The sequence below is a fragment of the Periplaneta americana genome, chromosome 1 (genome assembly GCF_040183065.1).
Source record: "Periplaneta americana isolate PAMFEO1 chromosome 1, P.americana_PAMFEO1_priV1, whole genome shotgun sequence".
NCBI classification, from domain to species: domain Eukaryota; kingdom Metazoa; phylum Arthropoda; class Insecta; order Blattodea; family Blattidae; genus Periplaneta; species Periplaneta americana.
In genome coordinates, this window is record NC_091117.1 from 113,462,560 (window position 1) to 113,489,239 (window position 26,680).

Sequence of the window (26,680 nt, forward strand, 5' to 3'; positions counted from 1 at the left end):
AAGTCGGCCGTGCTGAAGGCAATTTTGAGTTCGATTATCGCAGAATACTATATCGTAGCCAACGGCCATACAGTAAATGTATATGGTTCTTATTAATTTTATTTTAGAAACGTACAAGACTTTAAACCCAGCAACGGGGATGCCAAGTAACGTAGGTGTAACATTCCACAGATGTTTCTTGGTTTCAGCAGGGGCGGTCTTCGAAGGGGGGCTGCGGAGCTGCAGCACCCCCAGATATTTGTGGTTCTTGTCTCGTTTTATGTTGTGAAATACATTTATTATACAGTCCCTATTTAGCGGCTCTAATTTTTATAAAATTTCACTCTCATTCACATGCACGTAATCGCTAGTGAAGTCATTTCCTCCCTTGGTGCTGCCAGAGACAAGGACTATAGGGTGAAGCCACTTCCTATCCTGGAGCTGCCAGTCTCGTCTCGGAAGCTTTGCGTGTTAGTTTTACCCAAAGACGTTATAATAGTATACTAGACTCACACAGAGCGCTGGTGTGCTGTCCAAAATTGAAACCAGTCTGCGCCTGTTTACGCCGCCATGCTACTGGTAGAAATAGAGCGGTAAACACGATTGTCATACTTGTCCTTTGTTTTGTCTCGGGTGTTTTTAGTGAATAGTGTGAAAGAAATGGCAATATAATTTTGAAAGATGATATATTATCGCCGCGGACTCATGCTTAACATGTCGGCATCATACAATAACGTGCGGTGTGGTTTAAAAAAATAATTTTGCCGACCGATTGTTGCTCTGTATGTTTCACTCTAAGCGTCACGTTGTCACGTCTACTTTCTCGATAAGAATAAGCACTAGTTTGTTATATTGTTAAATGGCTATTATTATTATTATTATTATTATTATTATTATTATTATTATTATTATTTCATATACGAGTACGTTGGCTTTCTTAACTCTTAATAATAACTCTTTAATAATAATTTTTAATCATATACCTTAATGTTCGTCCTCAGCACAAGACATTGCAACCTCGGGTTTAGTCTACGTGGATTAGACAAGTAAGTGTCATTTAATAATAATTGAAGCAGCTTATTGGTTGCATTATTGAAATTGAGGCGAGTGATTGGAGCGCGACACAAGAAATTGAAAACAATAATACAATTAAATTTCAAAGACCTGCCGAACGCATGAGGCCGCTCAAAGACCTGCCGAATGTTAACCATGAGAGCGCGGCGATAATACCATCCCTGTTTAATTTTCCAAGCTATTTGCAAAAGGTACGAATAATATTATCTCTGTTGTTACAATATCAATATCATTAAAAATCAATCAGTAGTTTACGACAATAAAGAATACTTAATTGTTAGTACAGGTATATCAGACTGTAGAGAAATCCCACTGAGTGAATTATTTAGACTTACACATCAGATGTTAAAACATTAGTGGAAAGATAACTTTTTGTTTTTATTATGTAAATGAATTTATCTGCAAGATAATAAACTTTCATTCAAGATCCATATATGGATAAATAAATATACAGATAATAAATAAATAAATAGCTATAATAGCTAAGCCTCCTTTGTGAATTTATGATTCAGAGTTCACCAATAAATAACTCTTTTACATTTTTCCGGATATATTTTATTAACAAAAGCAAGGAATATCATCTTATTGATATTGCATATGTGTATAAAAATTATGTACCATCACTCCGCAAGCAATGATAATATATCTATTTTATTTATTTAAAATAAAAATACAATATGTAAAAAATCCACACATAAACAGTATGTGGTTTTTTTTATCTTGCATAAAGTGATTGTTTAGTTTTTAGTTCTTCACGTTACCTATTGTTTGCAATGTATTAGGTACCGATACTTTTTATAATTGATAGCATTCCCTTTATTAATTGAAGAATGAATTCAATGTAATTTGGCTACCTTCGCACATTATATTTTGCCAGATTATCTATGTCCTGTGGTCTAAAAGTACCGGTAATATAATTTATTTTTGATTCTCTAAAACTTAACAAGTCTATACTGATTATCGCATATTTATTTCACTTAGGAATTTGATTATAACAAGAACTTGTGTAATCAAGGTGCATATATTTATGTCTTGTGATCTAAGAGTTAATATGTTAATATAATTTTAGATTCTCTGAAACCTAACAATTTGCTGATTATCGTAAAATTATACAATCTATAATGTGTATTGTGTAGGCCTATTTATGGATGTATCAGTATGTTTTCTATAAATTGCTGCATACGTATTTTCTTTTCTTTAATGTTCTAACACATATCAATGAAACTTTGAATATGTTTATTTCGTCCTAATTTTACGTTAAACGTCGAAAATGGCCATAATATGTCAATTTTAGATCATCACAGCGTTAAATTACGTGATTTACGCACTGCTATTATTTGTCTGCTCTCCAACAATATGGCGGCAAGCGCAGCGTTCAATTTGCCCCGGTTTCCTCGTTTCGCGCAGCCGAGACTGTAGGGGCTTAGTTTTACCCCTCCACCTGCTAGCCCCTTGCCGTGAATCCAGAGTTTCCAGGCGCTGCAAAATTTGCAGCAGTTTGTAAGTAGCGCGCAGTTTAAATACATTTTCTTTAACTTTGTGAGTATAACAAGTGCGACAATGTTTAATTCTGTACAATATTTACAGTGTATTCAGTTCAGTACCTTAACAATTCAGGAGAAATGTGAAATTAAGTGCCCATCAGTTGAATCTCATAATGGAAAGAGCCGCTAAACAAAATAGCCTACAAAGCTCGCATATTTTTTGCTAATGTATCCAGTATCCCTGCTTTCTTCTCTCGATCTCCACACAGTCTATATTAAATTAATGTGTTTGAAAGACAATTCCATCAGCTGGGGCAACAAGATGTAGTTTTAAATAAAACAGTAAATGTCGTTCATGAGGAGGAGACATTGCTAAAATATTTTCAAACCATAATGGAATCTGAAACATCTAACAACATCACAATAAATGAGGCAAGCGCCCTGGTGCGTACTCTTGAAGATCCAGAATTCAATTTCTGGCTGTTTTTTTTTTCATTTATTGATGTATCATATAGATATATTATACAACCAACTACAACATCGCCAGTTAGATATTTCTAAGGTTCAATTGTGCATAGAAAAAATTAAATTATGGTTTATTTAACGACACTCGCAACTGCAGAGGTTATATCAGCGTCGCCGGTGTGGCGGAATTTTGTCCCGCAGGATTCTTTTAAATGCCAGTAAATCTACTGATATGAGCATGTCTCATTTAAACACACTTAAATGCCATCGACATGGGCCGGGATCGAACCCACAACCGATTACGCTACCGAGGCCGACTCTGCATATCAAGCTTTGTTAATGCCATACAGACAATACGGAACAGTGCACAGTTGAGCAGCGAGATCTGTGAAAATGAAAACCCTAAAAAGCGTCGTAAGGTCGAAGGGATTCAGACAAGGGTTGCGGCAGCCAAGGAAGTGTGTGACCTCATTATCACACTAGCTAACACCCGATTCCAGTTCATAGATAATCTGGTATTATCTTCTATTCTTTGTCAGGAAAAATTTGAATGCTACAAAAGCTCATTTCCTGAAAATGCCTAAATGTATGTGTGAAGCTTTTCCCAATGCTCGATAAAGACAAACTAAAAACGGAACTCACTGTGTTGTATCAGAAACAAGAATTCAGAAATATCAGTGACGCAGTCAAGCTCTTGCAGTTTCTTCTATCTGAGAACTTCCAGGTCTCATTTTCAGAAGTTGTGAAACTACTACGTATAGCTATCATCATACCAATGACAATTTCCAAACCAGAACGTTGCTTTTGGTGTTTGAAGAGAGTAAAATCCTATCTTAGAAATAGGATGAGAGACGAGAGACTGACCGCATTATCTATGTTTTCCATTGTAAAGATTATGTTAAACGACATATCGGATTTTAATAAGATGATGATTCAAAAGTTTGTAACCTACAAGACAAAGCGCATGGAACTAATCTTTAAATAAGGTAAGTTGTTTGGTTTATTTTTGTATGCAGCCCCCCTTAATTCAATACACACGAGCCGCCACTGATTACTGGCCTAAGGAAGAAGCGAAGCGAGCATCAAGTTGGCCGTGTTGAGATACTCTTTTTTTCAATGACGTTAAGCCTCTTTCACATTTTCCAAGTAACTTGAATTCAAGTCACGTGATTTCAAGTACCTGAATTCAAGTCAGACATATTCAAGTTATTTTCTTTTCAAGTAGGATAAAATGACGTCCATGGATGTTGTGCAATTAGGAATTTCTATAGTAACAAGTCTCCGTGCGAGGGAAATGATAAATATATTGAAGAAATGGAAAACGCGTTGTTCACTATGGGTTAGGAATTAGATTAGTAAGAGAAATACACGACCATTGACCATTACAAATAGAATAAGTGAAATCTTCAAGCAGATTTAATAATTCTTATCGCAAATGTAATAAAAATATATAAGCGAGTCTGATTTACCATAATTTAAAATGATTATCTTCAAGCTGTTACAGTTCCCCCACAAAAATCTATCAACCACATTTAACCATGCCAGTTTCGGCGATAAATGTCATCCCTTCAAGCAACGCTCTTCTCTTCTTAATTCCTCCAATCTTCCTCAATTCTTTTCTATCTACAGTTTAATGTTTTTTTTATTATTTTTCATAGACTATCTCATCTGTGTCCACGTTAAAATCTCTGCTGTTCAATTCTTAAATGAACTCTTCCTTTCTTTGCAGCTTCCTTTGCATTTCCATTACGAAACTTTGGAGTTTCTATAATCCCCAGGCCTTCGTGAATTTTATACAACTTCAGAAACTGAAATATTTGGTCATTATTTCACTTACTGCTGTTTCCTATTATTTTTACGTTCCCAGTAGAACTGAAAAACAATCAGCTGTTAATTTAACGCTCTTAAAACAGCTGTTAATTTAAATTCCCGCTCTGTTCTCCTTGAATTCAAGTTATTAAGTGACGTTCACACTTTTCAAGTGTCCTTTCAAGTCAAGTAAAAAGTAGAAAGAGATCCAACTTCACTTTAAACTTGAATTCAAGCCGTTAATTGATTTCAAGTCAACTTGAAACATAGTTCACACTTTTCAAGTTCGTCTTTTCAAGTGACTTGAATTCACGTTACTTGAAAAGTGTGAACGAGGCTTTATAGTTACCTACTTACACCTACTGTACTTACTTTTACACTTACTTGTAACAATTTCATTTTTGTTTTGGTTTTCCGATAAGCTCACTATAATGTAATAAATTTCGATTTGACCATCTATGCTTATCTTATGTTACAATTGTGAATTTTACATTTAATGATTTTTCACATTAACGTTTTCGGTACGTTGGTGTACCATCTTCAGATGTGTATACATGATACTGGTTAAGAACCAAGCCAATAGGCATATGTATTGTAGATTTAAGTGATCTGTGTTTGTGTGCTTAATGTACATTATCCATGATGTATTACAGTGATTACATAATAACCTTACAACACTTGATATGCTATTAGATGGTAACAAACTTTTAAATTTAAAACTAATTTGTTTAAAATCAGTGTTTAAAACAAGTATTTAAACCAATATTTAAAAACACATTGGTCGTTGCTACTGCGTCGTGTACTTGATTACATGATAATGTTGGATGTTATGATGTTTAATAGGGCAACGAATTTTTTAATTTCACTATGTTTGTTTCACTTTTTAGTTTCACTGTATATTGATTTAATCTATAAAACCTTATCTGATACGTCTTACCATTTCATGTTCGTATTCTGCACACGCTAATATTGAAACTACATATGATGGATCATTGTATGAACATTAACATCAGTGTACACGACGCAGTAGCAAACGACCAATGTGTTTTTAAATATTGGTTTTAAATACTTCTTTTAAACACTGATTTTAAACAAATTAGTTTTAAATTTAAAAGTTTGTTACCATCTAATAGCATATCAAGTGTTGTAAGTTTATTATGTAATCATTGTAATACATCACAGCCGCGGCCCGCAAGGTGAAGTGACTGAAGTGGCTCTTCACCTACATTTTAAAATTATAATCACAATAATAATGCATTTTCATTTTATCATAGTTATAACCTGCTCACAAATCTCCTATCGCTATCTGAAAGACGAAAGCCTCGTGAAGTGTCTGGGTGTATCGCTGCACACTTTCCCTTTCGTGTCGCTTGCTGACACTCACCCCCTATATAATGTAAGAGTAGGTACTGGTTTTCAAGAAGAAACGCTCCTTTTTCCACATTTCTAGTACACAGGCCTGTTGTAGGTTGCCATGGTAACGAGCATTGACCCCTCCGAGGATAGAAGAGCCGTTCCTTTGCCTATTCAAGGAATAAAGAAACAGGTTTCTAAACACCCCTCGCTTGTCCAACCCGCCGAACCCCGACAAGGCGACAAGTGCAAACCCATTGTCAGTTTTATCCATTTCTTGGTGAGAGAAACAAGTTAATTTTGTCTTTGTGTATTATTTAGTGATGTTCATAAGTGATTTTGCGAATGAATCCAGAAAACGATGTAGTGTGTAATTTATTAGAGACACCGTTTTCTCGTTGGCGCGAGGAAGACTTATTAGTGTTTAATCGCCCAACTCCGCGTTTATCAGTGTCTGTTAGAAAACAAAAAAAGTCCGGAAATTCTTATCAATTGCATTTTAAAAGTACCTGGTATGGGGAGTATACCTGCTTATGTGGCAGTGTTTTTCTACAAAAACTTTTCTGCTGGGCTTGCCTTTTATTAGGAGTGAAAAAGAACGTTTGGAATAACGCGGGGTTTGGCGATTTTGCGAACTCAACTCGTGCATTTCACAAACATGGGGATTCGAGTGAGCATTTGAAGTGCGTATTGCAATTGAAACAAGTCGAAAGAAATTTGAACTCAATTCGCGATGCGTTACAGGAGTCGTCCTTATTGTGTATTAAAATATTTAATGAGAATGTTCGGTTAAACAGGAACTTTATGAAAGTTGTGGTTCAAGCCGTTATATATTTAGCGAAACAAGAGTTGCCATTTCGAGGACATGATGAACAAGTTTCGTCACATAACCGCGGTAATTTCAAAGAACTGCTCCAAACTTTGCTCTCCGTAAGTTCCGACGAAGTTAGAAATCAATACAATAAAATTAAATGTGTATTCAGCGGCGAGTCTAAGACAATACAGAACGAACTAATTGAATGTATTTCAGACTACGTATGTAACCAAATCAAGAAAGAAGTAAGTGAAACTGATTTTTTTTCATTGCAAATTGACGATGCGACGGACGTTGGACAAAACTGTCAATGCTCTATAATAGTAAGATTCGTGACTTCACATGGTAAACTGATGGAGCGTTTCTTAGGTTTTTATGACGTAAGTTCTGATCGGACTGCACAAGCCCTGTTTGAACTAATAGACAGCATCTTAGGGCCTTTGAATTATCGTAATAAATTGATAGGAAAGTGTTACGATGGCGCTAGTGTAATGTCAGGCCACATAAATGGCCTACAGAAAAAAGTCAAAGATGAAGTTCCTCAAGCTATTTTCATTCACTGTCTAGCGCATCGTTTGAATTTAGTTCTGCAACAGAGTTGCAACAGTATTTCAAGTTGCCGAATTTTCTTTGCAAACCTAAGCGGAATTCCCACTTTCTTTCATCCTTCAGGTAAACGTAACCACATTCTAAATTCGATAGTTGGAAGGCGAATTCCAACAGCTGTGGAAACGAGGTGGACATCGAACTCCAAAATACTCAAAACAGTAGTAGAGAATTGAGACGGTTTAAAAGAGGTTTTTGAAGAAATAAAAATAAATCCTGGAACTGATAGTACTTCCATCCGTCAATGCGGAGGGTTCTTGAATATGAATGACTTTGAATTCAGTTTTTTGGCTCTGGTTTTTTATGACATATTCAGTCTAACTGATGTTTTGTATGATGTTCTGCAAAAGAAATGTTTAGATATAAGTTACTGTGCAGCTAAAATTCGAAGTACTTACGATTTGATTAATAGTAAAAGAAATGAAGAATACTGCAACAAAATATTTCGTAATGCAAAAGTGAGAAGTAACTGCAACCATAAAAGACAGCATGCCCAATTATCCGATGAAGACATTTTCTTCAAATACAAGTCATTGTTTTACGAAATAGTAGACAATATTCTGTCACAAATTAATACTAGATTTTATGACTTGAACAAAGTATCATTTCTAAGTTTGGTAGATACAACAAAATTTAAAGACTATTCTAAAGAATTTCCATCAGGTGCTTTGCAGAACTTGATCAAGTGCTACCCATCCATATTTAAAAAAAATCAACGTTTACAAAATGAACTTGAACTTCTTTATGGTGATAGCAATTACAGTGGCGTTAACGCTTTGAAAGCATTGGAGATGTTATGTCAGAGTGATGTTCATCAAGACGTATTCCAGGAAGTGTATAAGTTGTTTTCACTTGTAGTGTCTTTGCCATCCACAAGTGTGTCCGTAGAAAGAAGTTTTTCGTGTCTAAAGAGAATAAAAACTTATTTGCGGAATACAATTTCCCAGCAGCGTTTGTCCTCCTTGGCCAACATTTCTTTTCATAGAGAACTTCTTTCGGAACTTGAAGGAAAACCCAGCTTTTTAGACGACATCACTGACAAATTCGCAGCCCTGAAGAACAGGAGAATAGACCTACTCTACAAGAGATAAGGTAAGATAGAAAAAATATTGTTTCTTGTCACATACAGTTGTCAGCACTTCACTTGTCTTCTGAATCACGGGCCGCCCCTGATACATCATGGATAATGTACATTAAGCACACAAACATAGATCACTTAAATCTACAATACATATGCCTATTGGCTTGGTTCTTAACCAGTATCATGTATACACATCTGAAGATGGTATACCAACGTACCGAAAACGTTAATGTGAAAAATCAATAAATGTAAAATTCACAATTGTAACATAAGATAAGCATAGATGGTCAAATCGAAATTTATTACTTACTTGTAAATTGAATTTAGCGAATTTTTAGCTCGACAAGTCACCTATTTTGCGACTTTGACGTGGCTGTTGTTGGCGACCCTGTGGCTGACTGTGCCCTGGAGGCTGGCGGGAATGATAAGTGAAAGGTGAGAAATTTGGAGCCGAACTTCGAATTTATGTGTGACGTTATTTATCGGTTGCTGGAAACGAAATTATTGATAGTGTTGTGACGTTATTGATTCTAACTACAAATTTTAGAAGTATTGCGTGTTAGATCGTAATTTCGTTCGATATTTTAAGTGGAAGACGAGTGAACGTTGAATGTTAAGTATGTATACTAAAAGAGGTGCATTGATTGTATTTGAGGGATGTGATAGAGCAGGAAAAACAACTCAGGTCAAGAAGTTACTTACGGCATTGCAACAGACAAATATTAATGCTGAAATTATGACATTTCCAGGTAAATGTTTCGGGACACAAGTTTACAGAGTTAATGTTTTTGTTTGTACATACAATTCTTTACCCGGAGGCTTCTTCAACGAAGATTTGAAGAACCAAGTAGGGCTAAACTAGCGCTGAGGTAGTTAACCTTTCAACTCAGCGTATATCCCCTCCTTGCATATACGAATCTGTGACAGGTTAGGTTTGGTTAGTTAAGGGTTATGTTATGCCTTGCATATACGATCAACTGCATCTTTACAAAAAAAAAAAAAAAAAAAAAAAAACAAAAAACAAAAAAGACCCTTATGAATTGAACTAGGCCTTTCACTTTCGAAATCAGCGGAACTACTTCAGCGCTAGTTTCACCCCAGTTATGACTGATGGTGCAACATCTTTGTCATGGACTTATTTCTTTACAACTGCGCTACCAAAGTTACGATGTAGGCATATTTACGTACTTGGCTTCTAGTTGAGTCATAGGCCTACTAGAGCTGGGGACGGAGCGAGTAGAACTGTTGAGTTACTCGGTTCATGTGCTTGGCAGCGGAGCACCGAAGTTACTCGGTTAACCGTAGCCGTTACTGGTCAGTTCAAACAGAGTTTGCGTGTTTTACTTAATTCTACAACAACGTAGGTACTGTTGTATTTAAATATTTTCTGCTGCAGGACAAATTATTTCCTTATCCCCAAGGTGGGCTGAAGGCCTCTAATATTGAAGAGGAGTTCATCCTATGGTCAATGTTACTTATGTCCCACCCACTATAGAGACATAGGTCAATTTTACACATATTTAATATAACTTGTTGCTTCTTTGACAGGTTAGGTTTGGTTAGTTTAGGTTTTTGTTATAGCCTACCTTGCATATACGATTATAGCGCAACATTGGCAGTGATGAAAGTGAAATATTCGTTCAGTGGGCGTTGGATACTCTACATTCACCGTCAACACTCACCTGTTAACTTTGCACTGTCCTCGAAGAAGTACACGTCTTCGGTACGGCTCATCACGACATGTGGTTCCGTCTGTACACAAAGCTGGACATGGACACAATGAAGCTCTATCGGCGCGCGTTAACACTTATGCCACCCTCGCAGTCAACCTCTACCAAGCTAAATTCACAAGCCCGCCACTTTCTGCCCACGGTATTCGGTCGTTGTCCCCCGTGCCATTCCATTATTGTCTCCCACTATGAATCCTTGCACCAATCGTATTTCTGCAATACGTTACGGCAGTTCCCTTGAACATAAATAGATTCATTTTCCCTTCTACCACCAACTCACCTCGGTAGCCAAGAGGTCTAAAGCGTGACCAAAAAGCATGCGTGCGTTTCGTTAGGAGCATACACAGATCGAATCCTACCCACTGCGAAGTCATAAGAGAGAAAAAAAAAGAGAGAGACATGAAGCAAGGAACAGAGAAGGAGAGGCTGGAGAGAGAGAGAGGAAAGACAGAGGGAGACAGGACGAAGTTCCTCTTTTGCTTCGTAGATGCCGCATTCACTCTTTTTGTTCCACTTTCCTCCACTAGATGTCACCCCCCACCCTAAACTCCTATTTCCACTCTTTCCCGCTAGAGTGTGTTGGGAGCTTGTAGGGGAAAAGTGGAAAGGGGTCGTGGGTGAAGCTTAGCGTTCGCTGTTTTACGATTTGCCCCCCCCCCCCCCAAAAAAAATCCAGGTAAAATCCAAGATTCAGTCGCTGTTCTTCCAGACCAATTGGAGATTGATGATGCAGTATGTGACGTCACTCACAATGAGAATACTTGAAAATATGAATGAAATCTGGCGTTCACGTCCTGGACACCCCTACTACTCCCACTTCCCCCACTTTTCATTCTCCTACCCTACATCACTTCACTATACTCTCTTCCTCACATATTTTCCTCTATTTCACCCTCTACCTAATTTATTCTACAAACTACTTCATCTTGGACTAGAATACATAACTTACCTTTGAATACAACGGGACTTGATCCTAGGACCTTTTGTTCAGTGAACCACCATCATAGCCATCATGCTACGAATTCGTTGAAGAATAAACCCTTAAAGATTATACTTAGACACAATTAACATGAAATATTTCCAAAGGCATTAAATACATAAGTTCATTAGTATATAACAGGACTGAGTTCATTGATTTGCTATTAACCTAAATAGGCCTACATTTAATCTCACAAATAAATTACAAATTAATTGACTTGTATTATAGGCCTACAAGTAAACTAACATGATAAATATTCAAAAGATGGCGTTACTCCACTTATCTACTATCAGTTGTCTTATTTATGTAGCCTATATTAAATTGATTTAGTACACACTCCCTTTAGAGTAAAGGCTTTAGGTTCATTCTATTGTAACAAACATTACATTCTTACATGGGTTTCAACATTTGAAGTCCACACCTGGCCGCGAAACCAGGTGGCCCGGGTTCGATTCCCGGTCGGGAGCAAGGTACCTGGTTGAGGTTTTTTTTGGAATTTTCCTTCAACCCAATATGATGAAATGCTGGGAAACTTTCGGTGTTGGACCTCGGACTCATTTCAACGGCATTATCACCTTCATCTCATTCAGATGCTAAATAACCTAAGATGTTGATAAAGTGTTGTAAAATAACCTAACCTATACTATAAACATTTGAAATTTTTCTGTGTCAAGTACACACAAGAACAATACTTTGGAATCTTGTGATGGTGCATGTTCTTGTGCTTACAATTTGAAAAAGTGTACCAAATGTTAGGCTTACATCAAAGGACATGGATTCCTAAGTTATGAAACATTTTTGTGAATCTCTGTTCTTATGATATTTTATGTTACATAAAAAATACAGTTTCAATCTAGAAAAATTGCAGAATTAAATGACATAAACGTTTTCAGTTCTACAGATGTATGTTACTTGAAAATAATTCTAAACTTAGAGTAACAAACCTTACAGAGCCAGTATTGAACACTTTGTAAATCACATCCTAGTGATAATTAAAAAAAAAAAAAAGATAAGTTTTAAGAGTACAATAACTTCCTTACGCAACTAGCACAGTGAAATTTGTTTTGAAAATAAATTTTCCTCTAACTTCTTTAGGTTCAGGCAATGTGCTTAAAACCAGGTCTGCAGGTATTCAATCTATATTGTCATTTGTTAGGTACTCAAAATAGGTATTCTTGAGGAGGAGAGGCCTTTGTGTCCAACTTAATGTTGTCCATTTTGTGGGTAATGAACCAATACCTACAGTCACCAACTGATAATTCTGAAAAATTTAAATTCATGGGAGGATCAATGGATTGATTGGATTTTATAGGACTGCTTGTTTCTTCCTTTTATTTATTTTTCTTAAGTGGTTCAACATCTCCACTATTTGAGAAGGACATACCGTAATTGTGTTTGGTGTGGCAACTTTCATACATCGGGTTTGTTGAATTCTTACTACTGGCAACACACTTTTTTATTCTCCTAAATATTTTGCAGCAATTGAGTCAATTTTACCAGCAGAGAGATAAAAACAATGTAGCCTATATTGTGTTAGATTTTGCGATGTCATAAAATTGCTCAGCATTTTGCATGGTAGCATTTCCTTCTAGAACTCTCTTCCATACAATGTGTTTAAGGGTAACTCCATGCAGTTTTTGAAACAAATGCACAATACTGAAGTGGCGAATATTTCGAATACCGCTAGTCATAACGTCATCTTATTTACTTGGAAATAAAGACGAAATTAACATTCCTATTCTCTTCTCCTCCTCCTCCTCCTCCTCTTCCTCCTCCTCCTTCTCCTCCCCCCCCCTCTGTCATATCTTATTACCTATTTTATGTCACTCACAATGTCACTAATTTTACACATTACTTATATTAACCTACATTAAACTGACTACAATACATATTACATTTTTAAATTACTTACCTTGCCTAAGCGGGATTCGAGCCTCCAATCTCCAACTCGACACACTAGTAGTTTAACCACTATGCTACAAAGTCAAGTTACGAGAACAACCTCCAAATCCCCAACATAAATATATCTTCATATCATTAATATAAACCCCACACTAGATGGCATCAACAACAATGTTAATTCGTAGTATTGAAAACAGGATTTAAGCAGATATTCCTTTAACATGACAGAGTTAACCACACTAAGTGAAATCAACAGTGCCAGTAAACAGTGAGCAGTGAACCAACTTCAACTTTGCGAATGATATCTGTATAGGTTAATGTTAATAGGCCTAGTGTTTTATTACTTCAAAACATCATACTGATAATACAAATGTACGAATGAAGACGCGAATTAGATATTTAGGTGAGTACTAAAATGATATATTATCTATATATATTTCATACCAATGATTCTTCTACCTGCAAAGATGATATTCATTGCATTTACGATACAGTCGTGGGCTTATAGCAGAGGCAAGCCCCCTGCTCCCACTCGAAGATACCTTCGCCATAATTCTTCTATATTATTTCTGAACCGTCAAAACCCAACATAATGTATAACAAACATAGATAAAAGTATCGAGTTAACAGTAATGCCTACGAGATGTAAGAGTAGGCCCTAGTTCAAAAGTGACATATAGACCTATGAATAGCTGGCATCTTCTATGCAATTACTATACGCCTGCTCTGGCATTGTGGACTTAAGCCCAATTTTTTTATTCTGCTGATGTGATTCGATAGTGGAATTGATTATTGATTATTTACGCTATAGACATACATTCTTAAACCAGATGTCCACCTTCCCATTGCTTAGTGTGAACAGTCATCATCAGGGTTAGGATTTTTAAAGGACCATTTTGGCTTTCTTGTATAAAGGAAATAGACGTTTTTTAGGTTTTTAACCATAAAAACACTACCCTTTATTAGTTTATAAATTTTACACAAAAAATAATATAGGAAACATGGCAATGTCCATTTTTCTTATCTGAACTGATTAATATGATATGACGACATGGGTATGACACTTTCCTTTAACTAATTTGCTGCTTGCTATATGAATTTAAGATTCTTGGTTACGATATATTATTATGACAAGTCACATTTCTAAATTGTCTGGTGCATATCTTTTTTTATTGTCTGTCAACAATGTTTTGTATAATGTAAATGACTTTCAACAGCACAGGTTGTCATGGGAGCAAATTTCATTGCTGCCATGGATGCTGGACCCCAAGGTAGTTTACCATAATTTTTTCCCCTTCAAGAACTTCACACACTTCCTTCATTTTGTCAAATCCTGAGTTTTGCTGAAGAATTTTGAGGAGCAAACTGTACTCACAGGTCCTGGAATTTCCATCGAGGCAGATTCTGATGCAACAATGTCTATAGACTGTTTCAACGATGTAGACGCACTTTCCAAATGATGTATAGCTTCAGGTACTTTTAACCATTGGACCAATCACGAAATGTTTCAGATAAATGTAGAAAATTAAAAAAGAAATAACTTTCGTCTCATGTTAATTTCAATTTAGCTAATATTTTAGATCATCACAAAAAAAAAAAAAATATAAATACACTCAACCCGAAATTTATTAAAACTAAGTTAAGTAGGCCTAAAATAGGCTTGTTACGAAACCTCAAAATAAGCCTCGGAATGAGACTGATTCTCTGGCACGACCACAGCAAAGGAATAAGGTTATGAGATTTGGTACTTGGAATGTTACAAGTCTATATAGAACAGGAGGGGTGACATTAGTAGCAAAAGAACTAGCTAGATATAGAACAGACTTTGTGGGAGTGCAGGAGGTTAGGTTAGATGGGAACGGAATAACACAAATATGAGATTACTTGTTGTATTATGGGGAAGGAAACGATAATCACAAATTAGAAACAGGATTCTATATCCATAAAAGAATAGAATCAGCAGTAAAAAAGGTCGAATTTGTCAGTTATAGGTTATCATATTTAGTACTTAAGGGTAGATGGTGGGATGTCGTAGTTATAAATGTTCACGCCCCTACAGAAGAGAAAGACGACCATATAAAGGATCAATTACCTAGATATCACATGAAAATTTTATTGAGAGATTTCAATACTAAAGTAGGATGGGAGGATATTTTTAAAGCAACTATTGGAAAAGAGAGCCTACACATAACTAGTAATGATAATGGAGTTAGGTTAGTCAGCTTTGTCATATCAAAAAATTTAATTGCAAAAGTACAACATTCCCCCATAAGGATATACATATATAGTTGGACTTCTCCAGATGGATTGCACATAACCAGAAGATCACATCTTGATAGATAAAAGAAGACATACAAGTATAGTAGACATTCGAACCTTCAGGGGGGCAGACTGTAATTCTGACCATTATATGGTAATTGGAGAACTAAGAGAAAGACTATCAGTACCCAAGCGAGTAGAGCAACAAGTTAATATTCCGAATAATAATTATCTCCATTATTTTAAATCTTAACATATGAACACTGTTGTATTTCGACCTTCTAAGTATTTAATCATGGTTACTAGTGAAGAAGAAAACTTGGTCAACTGATGATGGGGGAGCACAGCCCCCGAAACATGTATGGTTTCTAACCAATTTTATTTATTTTATTATTTTATCAATAAATTGTGTTCAGACAACTGTAATAATTATCTCCATTATTTTAAATGCATATAGAGTGTTATAGCGCTTTTAGAATAAGAAGGCATATGGCCTACGCCAATCGAGTGCTAGCAGCAGTTCGACGTTGTCACACGGTGCACGAGACGTGGAAGACAGATACAACAGATAAGGACAGAAACTATCAGTCGCTGTGCGAGCGGAGCGGACGGGTCGAGACCTGTTCCTTCGTTGTGTGTAATGTTTAAATATAATTACTCTTACTGAAGTAATTTTCATCCCAATTTTTATCACTTCTTCGCTTCGCAGATCAGTAGATCTTGGAGTCACTAACTTGCGAAATAAAGTGACAGATCTATAGGAATTTACTTTGCTGATGTCAGGCAAAGAATGTCTTAATTAAAAAAAAAAAAAAAAAAAGAATGCTGCATTTTGTATTGCACTATCTGACATATGGAAATTCTCTCCTGAAAAATTTGAGGCCGAGAAAATTCACCCAAATGTTCAGACTTCCTTGTATAGCAGTACTGAATTTATTATTGTTTATTTCTCCAGAGGAAAGATGAGATAGTTTGTTTGTACTAGGGGCAGCCTAGAGATAGTAAAACGTAAACATGTTTGTAGAAACGTAATTAGTATCGATATTGAAATTGAAAAGAATTTTATATTTCCTCTGCTAAATGAAGCCTATACAATTTAATTTAATTCTCTAGCTTATACCTTACCTAGAGGTCCAGGGTTCTATATTCTGGTTATGGATCTGGCTATAATGGAACGTAAACTTAATATGTGTTCATACATAATTCAGTATTCATACTGAAACTGTAGATTATTTTATTTTTCTCTGTTAAACTAAGCCTATCTAATTATATTTTATTCTCTAACTTTTACGTATCTAGAGGTCCAGGGTTCTATAATCTGGCTATGAATCCGGCTATAAAAATATAAACATATCTGTTCATTAGTAGGCCTAATTCAGTACTCATATTGAAATTGAAGATTACTTTCTTTTACTTTGTTAAATCAAGTCTATTTAATTTAATTTAATCTAATCCTCAAGCTTATACCTACCTAGAGGTCCAGGGTTCTATGTTCTATCACTCTGGCCTATGACAGTATAACCTTACGAGTGAAGGTAGTTATATAGAAGTGAATAAGAAAACCGTAACCCAATAATATCGTTAATATATTGAAGGTAAATGTGTATATTAGAAAAAAGTATAAAATGTAATATATTATATATAACGCGAGGTTTTTAAAATAGAAATTGAGTTTTGGAATTGTAAAATCTCGTTTCTAGCATGCCTGTATTTATTTTAAAAGTGAAATATAATTAAATTGCTTCATCTTATAGTTTTTTTAATGATCTTAAGTAAGAATGTTAATACTCTTCATATAACTCATCGAAAAAGAGGCAAGAATGTCTATATTTACAATATCAACCCAATATCTCATACGTTCAAGCAATATTTCGTCTTATACCATGTATAATATTCCAATGAAAAGTGAAAATCGCATCTGTGGTTATTCTCAGCTTTCTTCTTGCTTTCCACGTTCTATAATGGCACTGCTAACACATACTACTACTACTATAGTCTATTTAAAAGATCATACGATGAAGTAATACATGGTTCTGAAAATCGTCCAAATAATTAACACGTTTTGCGTTATTTTTAAGGAGAGGTAAATACTGGTATACCACCTATTTGAATTGTCTCTTTGCCCTGTCCGAGAATACGAGATAATCAACGCGCTTCTAAACCACACGCCTCTGCAGTCAGATTCTTTGTTTGCAAAAAACTGACACGCAATGCATCATAAATTCATAAGCTTGTCCTTTAGAAAAAGTATATACAGAAAATACAATACTCCCTGCCTGTGAGCGTAGAACTATCCCTTTGCGTATAACAGATGAAATACCAGAGCCACTTGCAATCTCTTCAAGAGACATTGTTACGGTAAGTTACACATCACACAATATAAAACAGAGCACGTTTGAATTTGAAAATAAACAGATTATATCTTCGTTTACAGAGAGTGACTTCAGAGCAAAATAATCTGTATATTGGAGGTTCGATATTTCTGTTTAGTCTTAAAGCGATAACATGAGACCCAGTTGACGTATAATTGCCATTCTTGTACAGTTGGATTCAGAATTCGGAGCTCTATCGAATGGCATCGCTTAAAATTCATTCCTAGCCATAAGTATTGTGCGTGCCAGAAAGAAACTAATATGCGACGCTTCAGCGAGACTTCACGACGATTTAACTAGGCAACACCGCTTCACTGTCACTGGCTAGTCGAGATAGACCGGCCTGAACTAGCTCCGCCTTATATGCCTTCTTATTCTGAAAGCGCTTTAGTTGGAAGGCCGGAGGGAAAAAAAGACCTTTGGGGAGGCCGAGACGTAGATGGGAAGATAATATTAAAATGGATTTAAGGGAGGTGGGATATGATGGTAGAGATTGGATTAATCTTGCTCAGGGACCAATGGCAGGTTTATGTAAGAGCGGCAATGAACCTTTGGGTTCCTTAAAAGCCAATAAGTAAGTAAGGCCTAAAATAGGATTATGCATTGCCTACTTACTTTCTTTTGACAATCTTGGCAGAAAATTTTTTCGCCATCTGTTGTGAAATTGGAATCGTCGCCTGTCCATTTTCGAAATAGGTATGCATGTGATGCTGCAAGTTTAGGCATGTGTACACTATTTAGGCCTGTAACTGTGCCAAGCAGTAAAAATTGATTGAACCACGTATATGAAATTCTGGTAAAGAACTAATTAAATTATGCTAGATTCCAGAACATGTCTGATTGTCTCCGTGGTCTGTTGGTCAGCATGCTGATCCCGGGCTCGGGTCTCTGTGAATTTTTCTTGAAGAAGAAAAATTCCCTGGGTGTCTAGAGTCTGGAAATTTGTATGAATGTGAGTGTGATTGTGAGTGTGTCGGGTTAATATTAATTAGCCAATCATCACAAATATAAAATACATCAGGATTGTCGCTGGGCAGTAACCTGAACACACGTTTCAGCATCACATTGTTGACAAGTAACTCCGTCTGTTAGCACAACCATAAAGCATCTAATAGATGCTATAGAGTTACCAACAACGAAAAAAAAAAAAAGAACATGTCTGATTCAACAATTGAATGTGGCCAACAATGTGTTAATCTCGAAATTTAAATGCATTTTTATATAATTATTCGTTTCTTTCGTATATTGTTAACCATTTCAAGATATTTTTATTGTAAATGTACTTAATTGTATACTCTTATATATATTGTTTTATATTTATTTCTTTTCTTCTTATTTAGTATTGCTTGGTTTTTATGCTTCGTTTGGCCCTTTTTAGATTTGGGATGTATCATTTAACCTTTTTTAGGTTCTATAAGATTCATGTATTTTACGGAGGATGCATGAAATGTACAATTGTGTTAAAATATTTTAGATACTTTACAAGAAACAGAAAAGGCTTAGAATCCTAAACCTGGTCATCATCAATAATGTAATCGGTGTGGATTCAATATCTACACATTCTTGGCGACTTCATTTCATACTGTTCTTATTTTCAGTTTCACAAACTTTCTTTTTGCAGCTCCTGGATGGTTCTTGGTTTTTCATTTGTTTTCCATAGTGCTGCTGAAATCATTAAAACTGCATATTTTCACAGCAAGGACAGCAGAACACTACCTGCTACTTATCAGAGATCAGCCTAACATGTTTCAAGCGCATTTCACAAAATGTTGATAGGCCAGTCCGTACAATTGGATTCTGCTCTTTAAAAAGTGTCTATACTTACGTAGATTATTCATGAAAAGTTTTTTTTTTCATGAGTTGATGGGAAACATCTTCATATTCATAAAAATCCTTCAACTTTACATAATATTTACAGTAATAGATAATGTAGAAGTTGAATGTTTTGCTGGCTGTACTAATACATAAATGATTCGGCTAGCTTTCTTACTACACAGCTGTCCTTTTTCTAGGGCTTCTGGAAGGTTTCTTTACGATCTTTTCATAGCCTTTCCAAACGAAATTGCACTCTTATAAGGAGGAATTTTTGAAGAACTATCTATCGAAATATGTGAATTCGAATATTTTGTTTTCTGTTTCCTACGATATTCTTGTACTGTCTTCCTAATGGCCTCTCTTTCTGCAGCTTTTCCTAAATTTCCTCATATTACGACACTTTTCTAGTCTCTCTTGAGTTTTTACTAAGTCCACTAGTCCTGTACCCTCGCATTCTCTCAGTAGCTGATTTTGGAATTTTTTAAATATTGAAATGCATATTACATGGTCTGTCAAACAACAGAATATACTAAAGCACGTCTTATCTATTCTAATAATAAATCTGTAACCGAAATTTTTCTGGTAATTTTCGCTTTTCTAAAAATTTGATGTCAGCATGTATTATTAATCATCCTGAAACCAAAAATCGCTCTTTTGAAATTTTTGTTTGTATGTCTGTCTGTCTGGGTGTTTGTTACCTTTTCACGTGATAATGGCTGAACAGATATATATGAAAATTGGAATATAAATTAAGTTCGTTCTAACTTAGATTTTAGGCCATATGGCATTTAAAATACGTTGTTTAAAAGGGGGGTTATAAGGGGGCCTGAATTAAATCGAAATATCTCCCTTATTATTGATTTTCTTAAAAAATGTTACATATCAAAAGTTTCTTCAAAAATGATTTCTGATAAGTTTTACTCCATGCAAAATTTTGATACTACTGATATTTGATGAGATAAATGAGTTTTAAAATAACAATGTGTTTTATTATCGCCACCTAACGGGCTGTAAAGAAATAAAAAGAATTGACTTCGTCTATAAGGGGCCGTGGACAACAACAAATGGAAGCTATTAATATACAGAGAATGTTTCTGTGTTTGTATGAAGTAATCTCAGAAGTTAATTAACCGATTTGTATAATTATTATTTTACCATTTTGAAGTCTAGTTTCTTTAGATGGACTAATGCTGTAATGTTATTACAGTAACAAGTAATCTCAGAAGTTAATTAACCGATTTGTATAATTATTATTTTATCATTTTGGAGTCTAGTTTCTTTAGAGGGACTAATGCTGTAATGTTATTACAGTAACTTCTGAGTGAATCGAGGACAGGTAAGATTAAAATAGATTCTTATGCACAGAAAACTTGACAGGCTATTCTGTATATTCGTTTCCTGTATTTCTTAAAATAATGTTTATGTACCACATTCATTTGCATCTCAGAGAATTAACGAACGAGAGTGTATTGATGTAATATATGCAGTAATAGTACGTTAGCTTAGCATTCCATTATTTTATAATCCAAATTTTAACTATGCTCAATTGAATCGTGTTGAAAAAGATAAAATTAATAAAGTATGCAATAAATGAATGCAAAAAAATTGCGTAATGAGCCAAGCAGATTATGTTGTGCTGATGTAAAAGTTGTTCGTCCTGAGATTCAAGAGCCCCCACAACATATTTAAAAACTTACTTATCGGAGTACATCCGTTATCAACACACTTTTTAAATAATAGGCCTATAACATAAGACAGCAACATCTTATTTCAAGTGGCATCGTTTGGTGCAAAAGAAATACATAAAGTCAATTCTACGCCACCATTTAAAGTTCAAGCATAGGCTTATCATTTCATTGGAAATCTTCTTCCAGCTGAAAGTAATAGCCTTCAGTTCTTACAAGTATATTTCATTTGAGGCGCTGACCAATTGTCTATTAAGTCTAATATAGATCTGAATGAAGGAGGGGAGAGCAACAATGAATAGTTTAATGGTTGAGTTGTTTGAACTTTTTCCATTGCTAATTGTAACGATCCCCACAGTAGGTTTTCACCTGATGATGAAGGGCGATCCACTCTTTGAAATGTTGTGCTACAATTTTTTAAAATTAGGAATGGAAAAAGTCCAAACAACTCAGCCATTAGGTCTAATATGGTACCATTTTTTTTTTTTACTTTTTTTTAGTGGGTTATTTTACGACACTATCAACATCTTAGGTTATTTAGCGTCTGATTGAGATGTGGGTGATAATGCTGGTGAAAAGAGTCCAGGTTCCAGCACCGATAATTACCCAGCATTTGATCAAACTGGGTTTAGGGAAAATCCTAGAAAAAACCTCAACCAGGTAATGTGCCCCGACCGGGATAGTATCAATCTTAAAAGTAGAGTTGACTGAACAACTCCAGGAAGTATTGCATGATAATAACAGTTAAATTTGTAGTTTTAAACACAACTTTCAAAATGATTCAGGAGCAAACGACTTACAACATACAAAAAGCTATTATCCGCTAAGTAATTACAAAACTGTATTTAGATTTGTCAATATTTAATTCTAAGAAGTGCAGCAAAGCACATGGGTATGGCTAGTTTTAAATATAGGACTGCCAGACTTAGACCACAAATTAATAATTCTATGTATTACATCTATTATTTTTTGTGTAACAAATGTTACAAAATTAATATGTAACATTTACTATTTAATGTAATGTTTGTTACAAAGAATTTATATAAAATTGTTTTGAAAAATCAGAATATCTAATAATTATGTAGATTACATAGGAAGTAAGGTAATATAAAGTTTAATTTTAAGATAAAATATAGGGGTGCTATTCATAGACATTTTGCCAGCCTGTGCTACGAGCTTGCTGAACTAGCCACGGCTATCGACTGGTTATTTGTACAGGATTCATATCATATCATATCATATCGCTAACTCTGGTTTATGAATACGAAAAGTATTAGTTCGCTGATCATCCACCAGAAGCCCGGGCTAAGAATGTCTATGAATACAGCCCTAGTTGTTTAATTATGGAACCAAATTCATATTTTCTGTAGCAAATGTTACATGATCTAAGATTTCTTTTAATAGATCATATTTCCACTCTATGTTACTCCATACAGATACTAAAACAATTACTTTCAAGTGTAACTTAGTGCTAACTTCATGGCATATGGTATTCTGATAACAATATCCTAAAATCAAATTATATCATTTTACCAGAATTCCTCTGTAGCAGCCATGTTGACTTTGCTTGTTGGGAAAAAACAGATTTTAGCGCCAAAGTTAAAATTACACCAAGCTATATAACGTCAGTGTATTGTAGAAATTGTCTACTGCAAAAGAACAGTTTCTTTGAGTAAATATAAAATTTTGTCTTTATGTCCCACATCTCATGGAATGACCCTTCCGTATTTTATGACAGTACTCTTACAATGGCTAGTACATCACATAGCTATATACTGTATCTACTTGACTTGAGTTTCTAGGTGCAGATGTAAGTAAACCCAGAGTCTAGTGAAGATGAATGTGAGCAAAAGGAAATTGATATAGGCTAAATTGTAATTTAACTGAAAATATAAATATGTTGTTGTTGTTGTTTTCTAATGCCAGGCATTTGACAATAAAGTCATTTGCACTCCAATATGAAAATATTGACTTGAAAGAGTGAACAATAATATTAAAATGGATTTGAGGGAGGTGGGATATGATGATAGAGACTGGATTGATCTTGCTCAGGATAGGGACCTATGGCAGTCTTATGTGAGGACGGCAATGAACCTCCGGGTTCCTTATAAGCCAGTAAGTAAGTAAGTGAGAGTGAACAACAAGCTCCTTACTATTCGTTGGGATCAGTTTTCTTCAAAATAAAACACAGTAACTTATATAGTATTTGTGGAAACTGTTTTTCATCTCTACTAACTGATAACAGGGTTGAATCTATGAATTTTATTAACACATTAGTGACTCTCAAGTCGTACAACGAAATGTCACTTGTATACCCTTGTAAATTCGTGTTTGATATAATTCAATGTTGTGTACCGTCAAACCGTCTAGAGTCGACCGCTTTTTTTTTTTTCGTATTTTTAACGCTACTTCACAGACAATGTGATCTACTATTTCACTGAAAATGTTATGTTATAGTGCACAACTCAGGGCTTGTTTTCTGTTATTTTCATTTTATGAACTTCCATGGTCACTGAGGAAAACAAATTTTAAACGCCGGTCGACTCAACCCTGTACATGGTGTTAAGTCGACCACCATATTAAAAATACGTGTAAATGAACGTTTGCTCTGATTCCGGTCGATATCGACCTTCTTTTGGATGCTTTTATTATTATTTACTTTTCTATATTTTATTTTTTATTTATTTGGGATAGAAAAATGCGAACTTTAATACAGTTATTTTAATGTGCATATATTAAATAGGTTAAGGCTCATAAATTTAATAAGAAATATTTAATTAATTAGCAGACATAAAATTACGTCAAACTACACACAACATCATCACATTATTAATGCACTAATTAATAAAATAGCCCTGAAAAATACAGAAAATACAGTTTCCATCTCCTAATTAATATCATAACCCTTAAAATCAACACCAAATTTTACGAATTCCTTTTCCTCCATAGGAACAGAAGCACTTAGTTTTCTTTCTACTTGAACATAGTCAATAAGACTGACATCCTCCACCTCAGGATATTTGAACTGGAATCCATCACAATGTCTAACAAACGAAGTTCAAGTCCTTCTCCTGGAACAAGTTCCTCAATGCAACCGACATAAAATTTAATTGTCTTTTTAGTTGGGAACTTCACTAAAAGCTGATCCCCTGATTTAGGGTCATCAAAATTGTCATTATCATTGTTATCTTCCTCTTCAACCTACTCATCTGACGAATCTTCAGTGGAATGTCGTCCGTCTTCATCACTATCACTGGACTCCTGGTATCCTCTGTGTTTTCTTTTCTTGGTGGTTTTCTTGGGTTCTCTTTTTCTGGTCTCCTCAGTTGAGACAGGATGAGAGATTTCTTCATTTGACTGAGATGTTCCGCCTTCAGTATGCCTACTGATACAATATTTTTTCCTGGTTTAATTTCAGTTTTCCTTTTCCTTTTCTTGGCAGCTAATTATTTTTCATATCTCATGCCCTGGAGCACTTTGATGACCCCTTCTCCCACCAGTGCCGGTGTGGACTGAGATTCTAGAGACTCTGTCAAACCAGATTATTAAGGACTCTTTGTGGCTGGAATGGATTAATTCCACAGGCCTGCATGGTCGACTCTGTACTGGAATACAACTCCAACTTCTGACATCTCTCAATAATGTGGAAAAGTATTTTTTGTTCTAATATGTTGTTAAGCTTAAAATTCTGATTACAGAAATACAGTTATTTTGTATTGCATTAGAGTTAAACAAGGATAAATTGTTAAAAGTTAGACAGAGTACTTTTTTGTTACTATTTTTGATATTGGCAACACTGAATTTTACATAATCAAGGACGCAAAATACGTTTGGCACTACCTTGCGAGATTGAAAGGGGAAGTGTTATCAGTCAGCTGGAAGCAAGCAGTGGCGGCTAGTAGGCAATTCTATTGGAATAAACACGTGAAATTAGAAAGTGTACACAGTGGTCGAATCTAGATGGTTCCACGGTATATCTTTTTATGCCCATGCGTCCTACTTAAAACAGTTCAAATCTGCCCGCACCTTGCACCATTCGATGTTCTCTCTTTTTATCTCAGAAAGCTGGTTGTCTCGCTTTCTCTCTTTATGCGCAGATACAATATGAGCCAGCTATCGGCATGCCACATGGCAATGGAAATACCCACAGCATAGGTGAGTGCCCTCAGTGATGCTAGTCAAGAGGACTATCCTTTTCCCTGTTAACTGCTGCTAACTCTTTTAACCAGCACTATGAGTGCTACCATCGTTTCTTACCAACATTCTGCCACTGAATTCAGACTCCAAGAAATGGAAAATGAGTATGCGTGTTTTTGGTTTAAGTTGTCATTCCCTGACAAAGAAGGTGAAGGAAGACACAAGAGGGAAGACATTTTGGAATTTGTTTGGTGTGTTGTGCAGTTACTCAAAATGCCATCACATGTTAAATGCGAATATTTCGAGTGCAAGAATTGGAGGACAGCCACCTGAAGAAATTGCCAATGTTTCGACAAAATACCGGGAGACAGTGAAAGGTGAGTTTTCATTTACAATGTATTAATTAATATTATCATTTAAACTAATTTGATGTATTGTAGATTTTCCTAGCCGGCCCCGGAACAGTTTTTCTTTGAAATTATTAAAAAATAATATCGTTTGCAACGTTTTCCCGCTTAGCTATTCATTTGTAAAAATACGATGTGAATCAAACAAATTTAAATGTAGGCCTAATAAAAAATTAATATTGTTAGCCTTTTCACATACCGAAAATTTGTAGTAAAATGGTGTACTATCATGGCTTACTGCATCTGTTCCCTCTGATTTTCTACCTTATCTGAGTGATTTTATAAAGTGATACGAAATGGCGTGCATGTGATCATGGCATGTGTATCATTTGGCACTTTGCTGCACCATACACGGGAGAAAAAAATACTTCAGTAAATAACCTTTAAAATTGTAGTAAACCAGGTAAATCAAACTTCTGTGTCATGTGTGGCAAGGTACCGGAGTTTCAGTAAAAAGAATAACTATGATAGATCCTTCTCTTGAATAATATCTCCCATGTGGTATCGGATATTGTTAATTTAGATGAATACATATTACATAAACTAAATGTATTATAATACATTTAAATAATAAAGTGGGGATTGTAAGGATATTATATATATATATATATATATATATATATATATATATATATATATATATATATATATAACTTCAGCATTAGTAACCAGCAATTCATCATGGCTAGGAAAATCTACAATACATCAGATTAGTTTAAATGATAATAT

The 26,680-nt window shown here is 35.2% G+C and overlaps 1 protein-coding gene across 8 annotated transcripts in view; it reads left to right on the plus strand.

Annotated features, from left to right (window-relative positions):
* The first annotated feature begins 8,835 nt into the window (after nucleotides 1-8,835).
* The window catches only part of LOC138699973 (thymidylate kinase), a 150,646-nt gene continuing 132,801 nt past the window's right edge, over nucleotides 8,836-26,680 (plus strand). For 3 of the 8 annotated variants that reach the window (XM_069826273.1, XM_069826249.1, XM_069826222.1), the window contains exon 1: nucleotides 9,107-9,414. In XM_069826273.1, the coding sequence (XP_069682374.1) occupies nucleotides 9,276-9,414 (139 nt within the window). In that variant the 5' untranslated portion in view covers nucleotides 9,107-9,275. The other 5 variants (XM_069826281.1, XM_069826293.1, XM_069826257.1 and 2 more) reach the window with 5 other exon arrangements.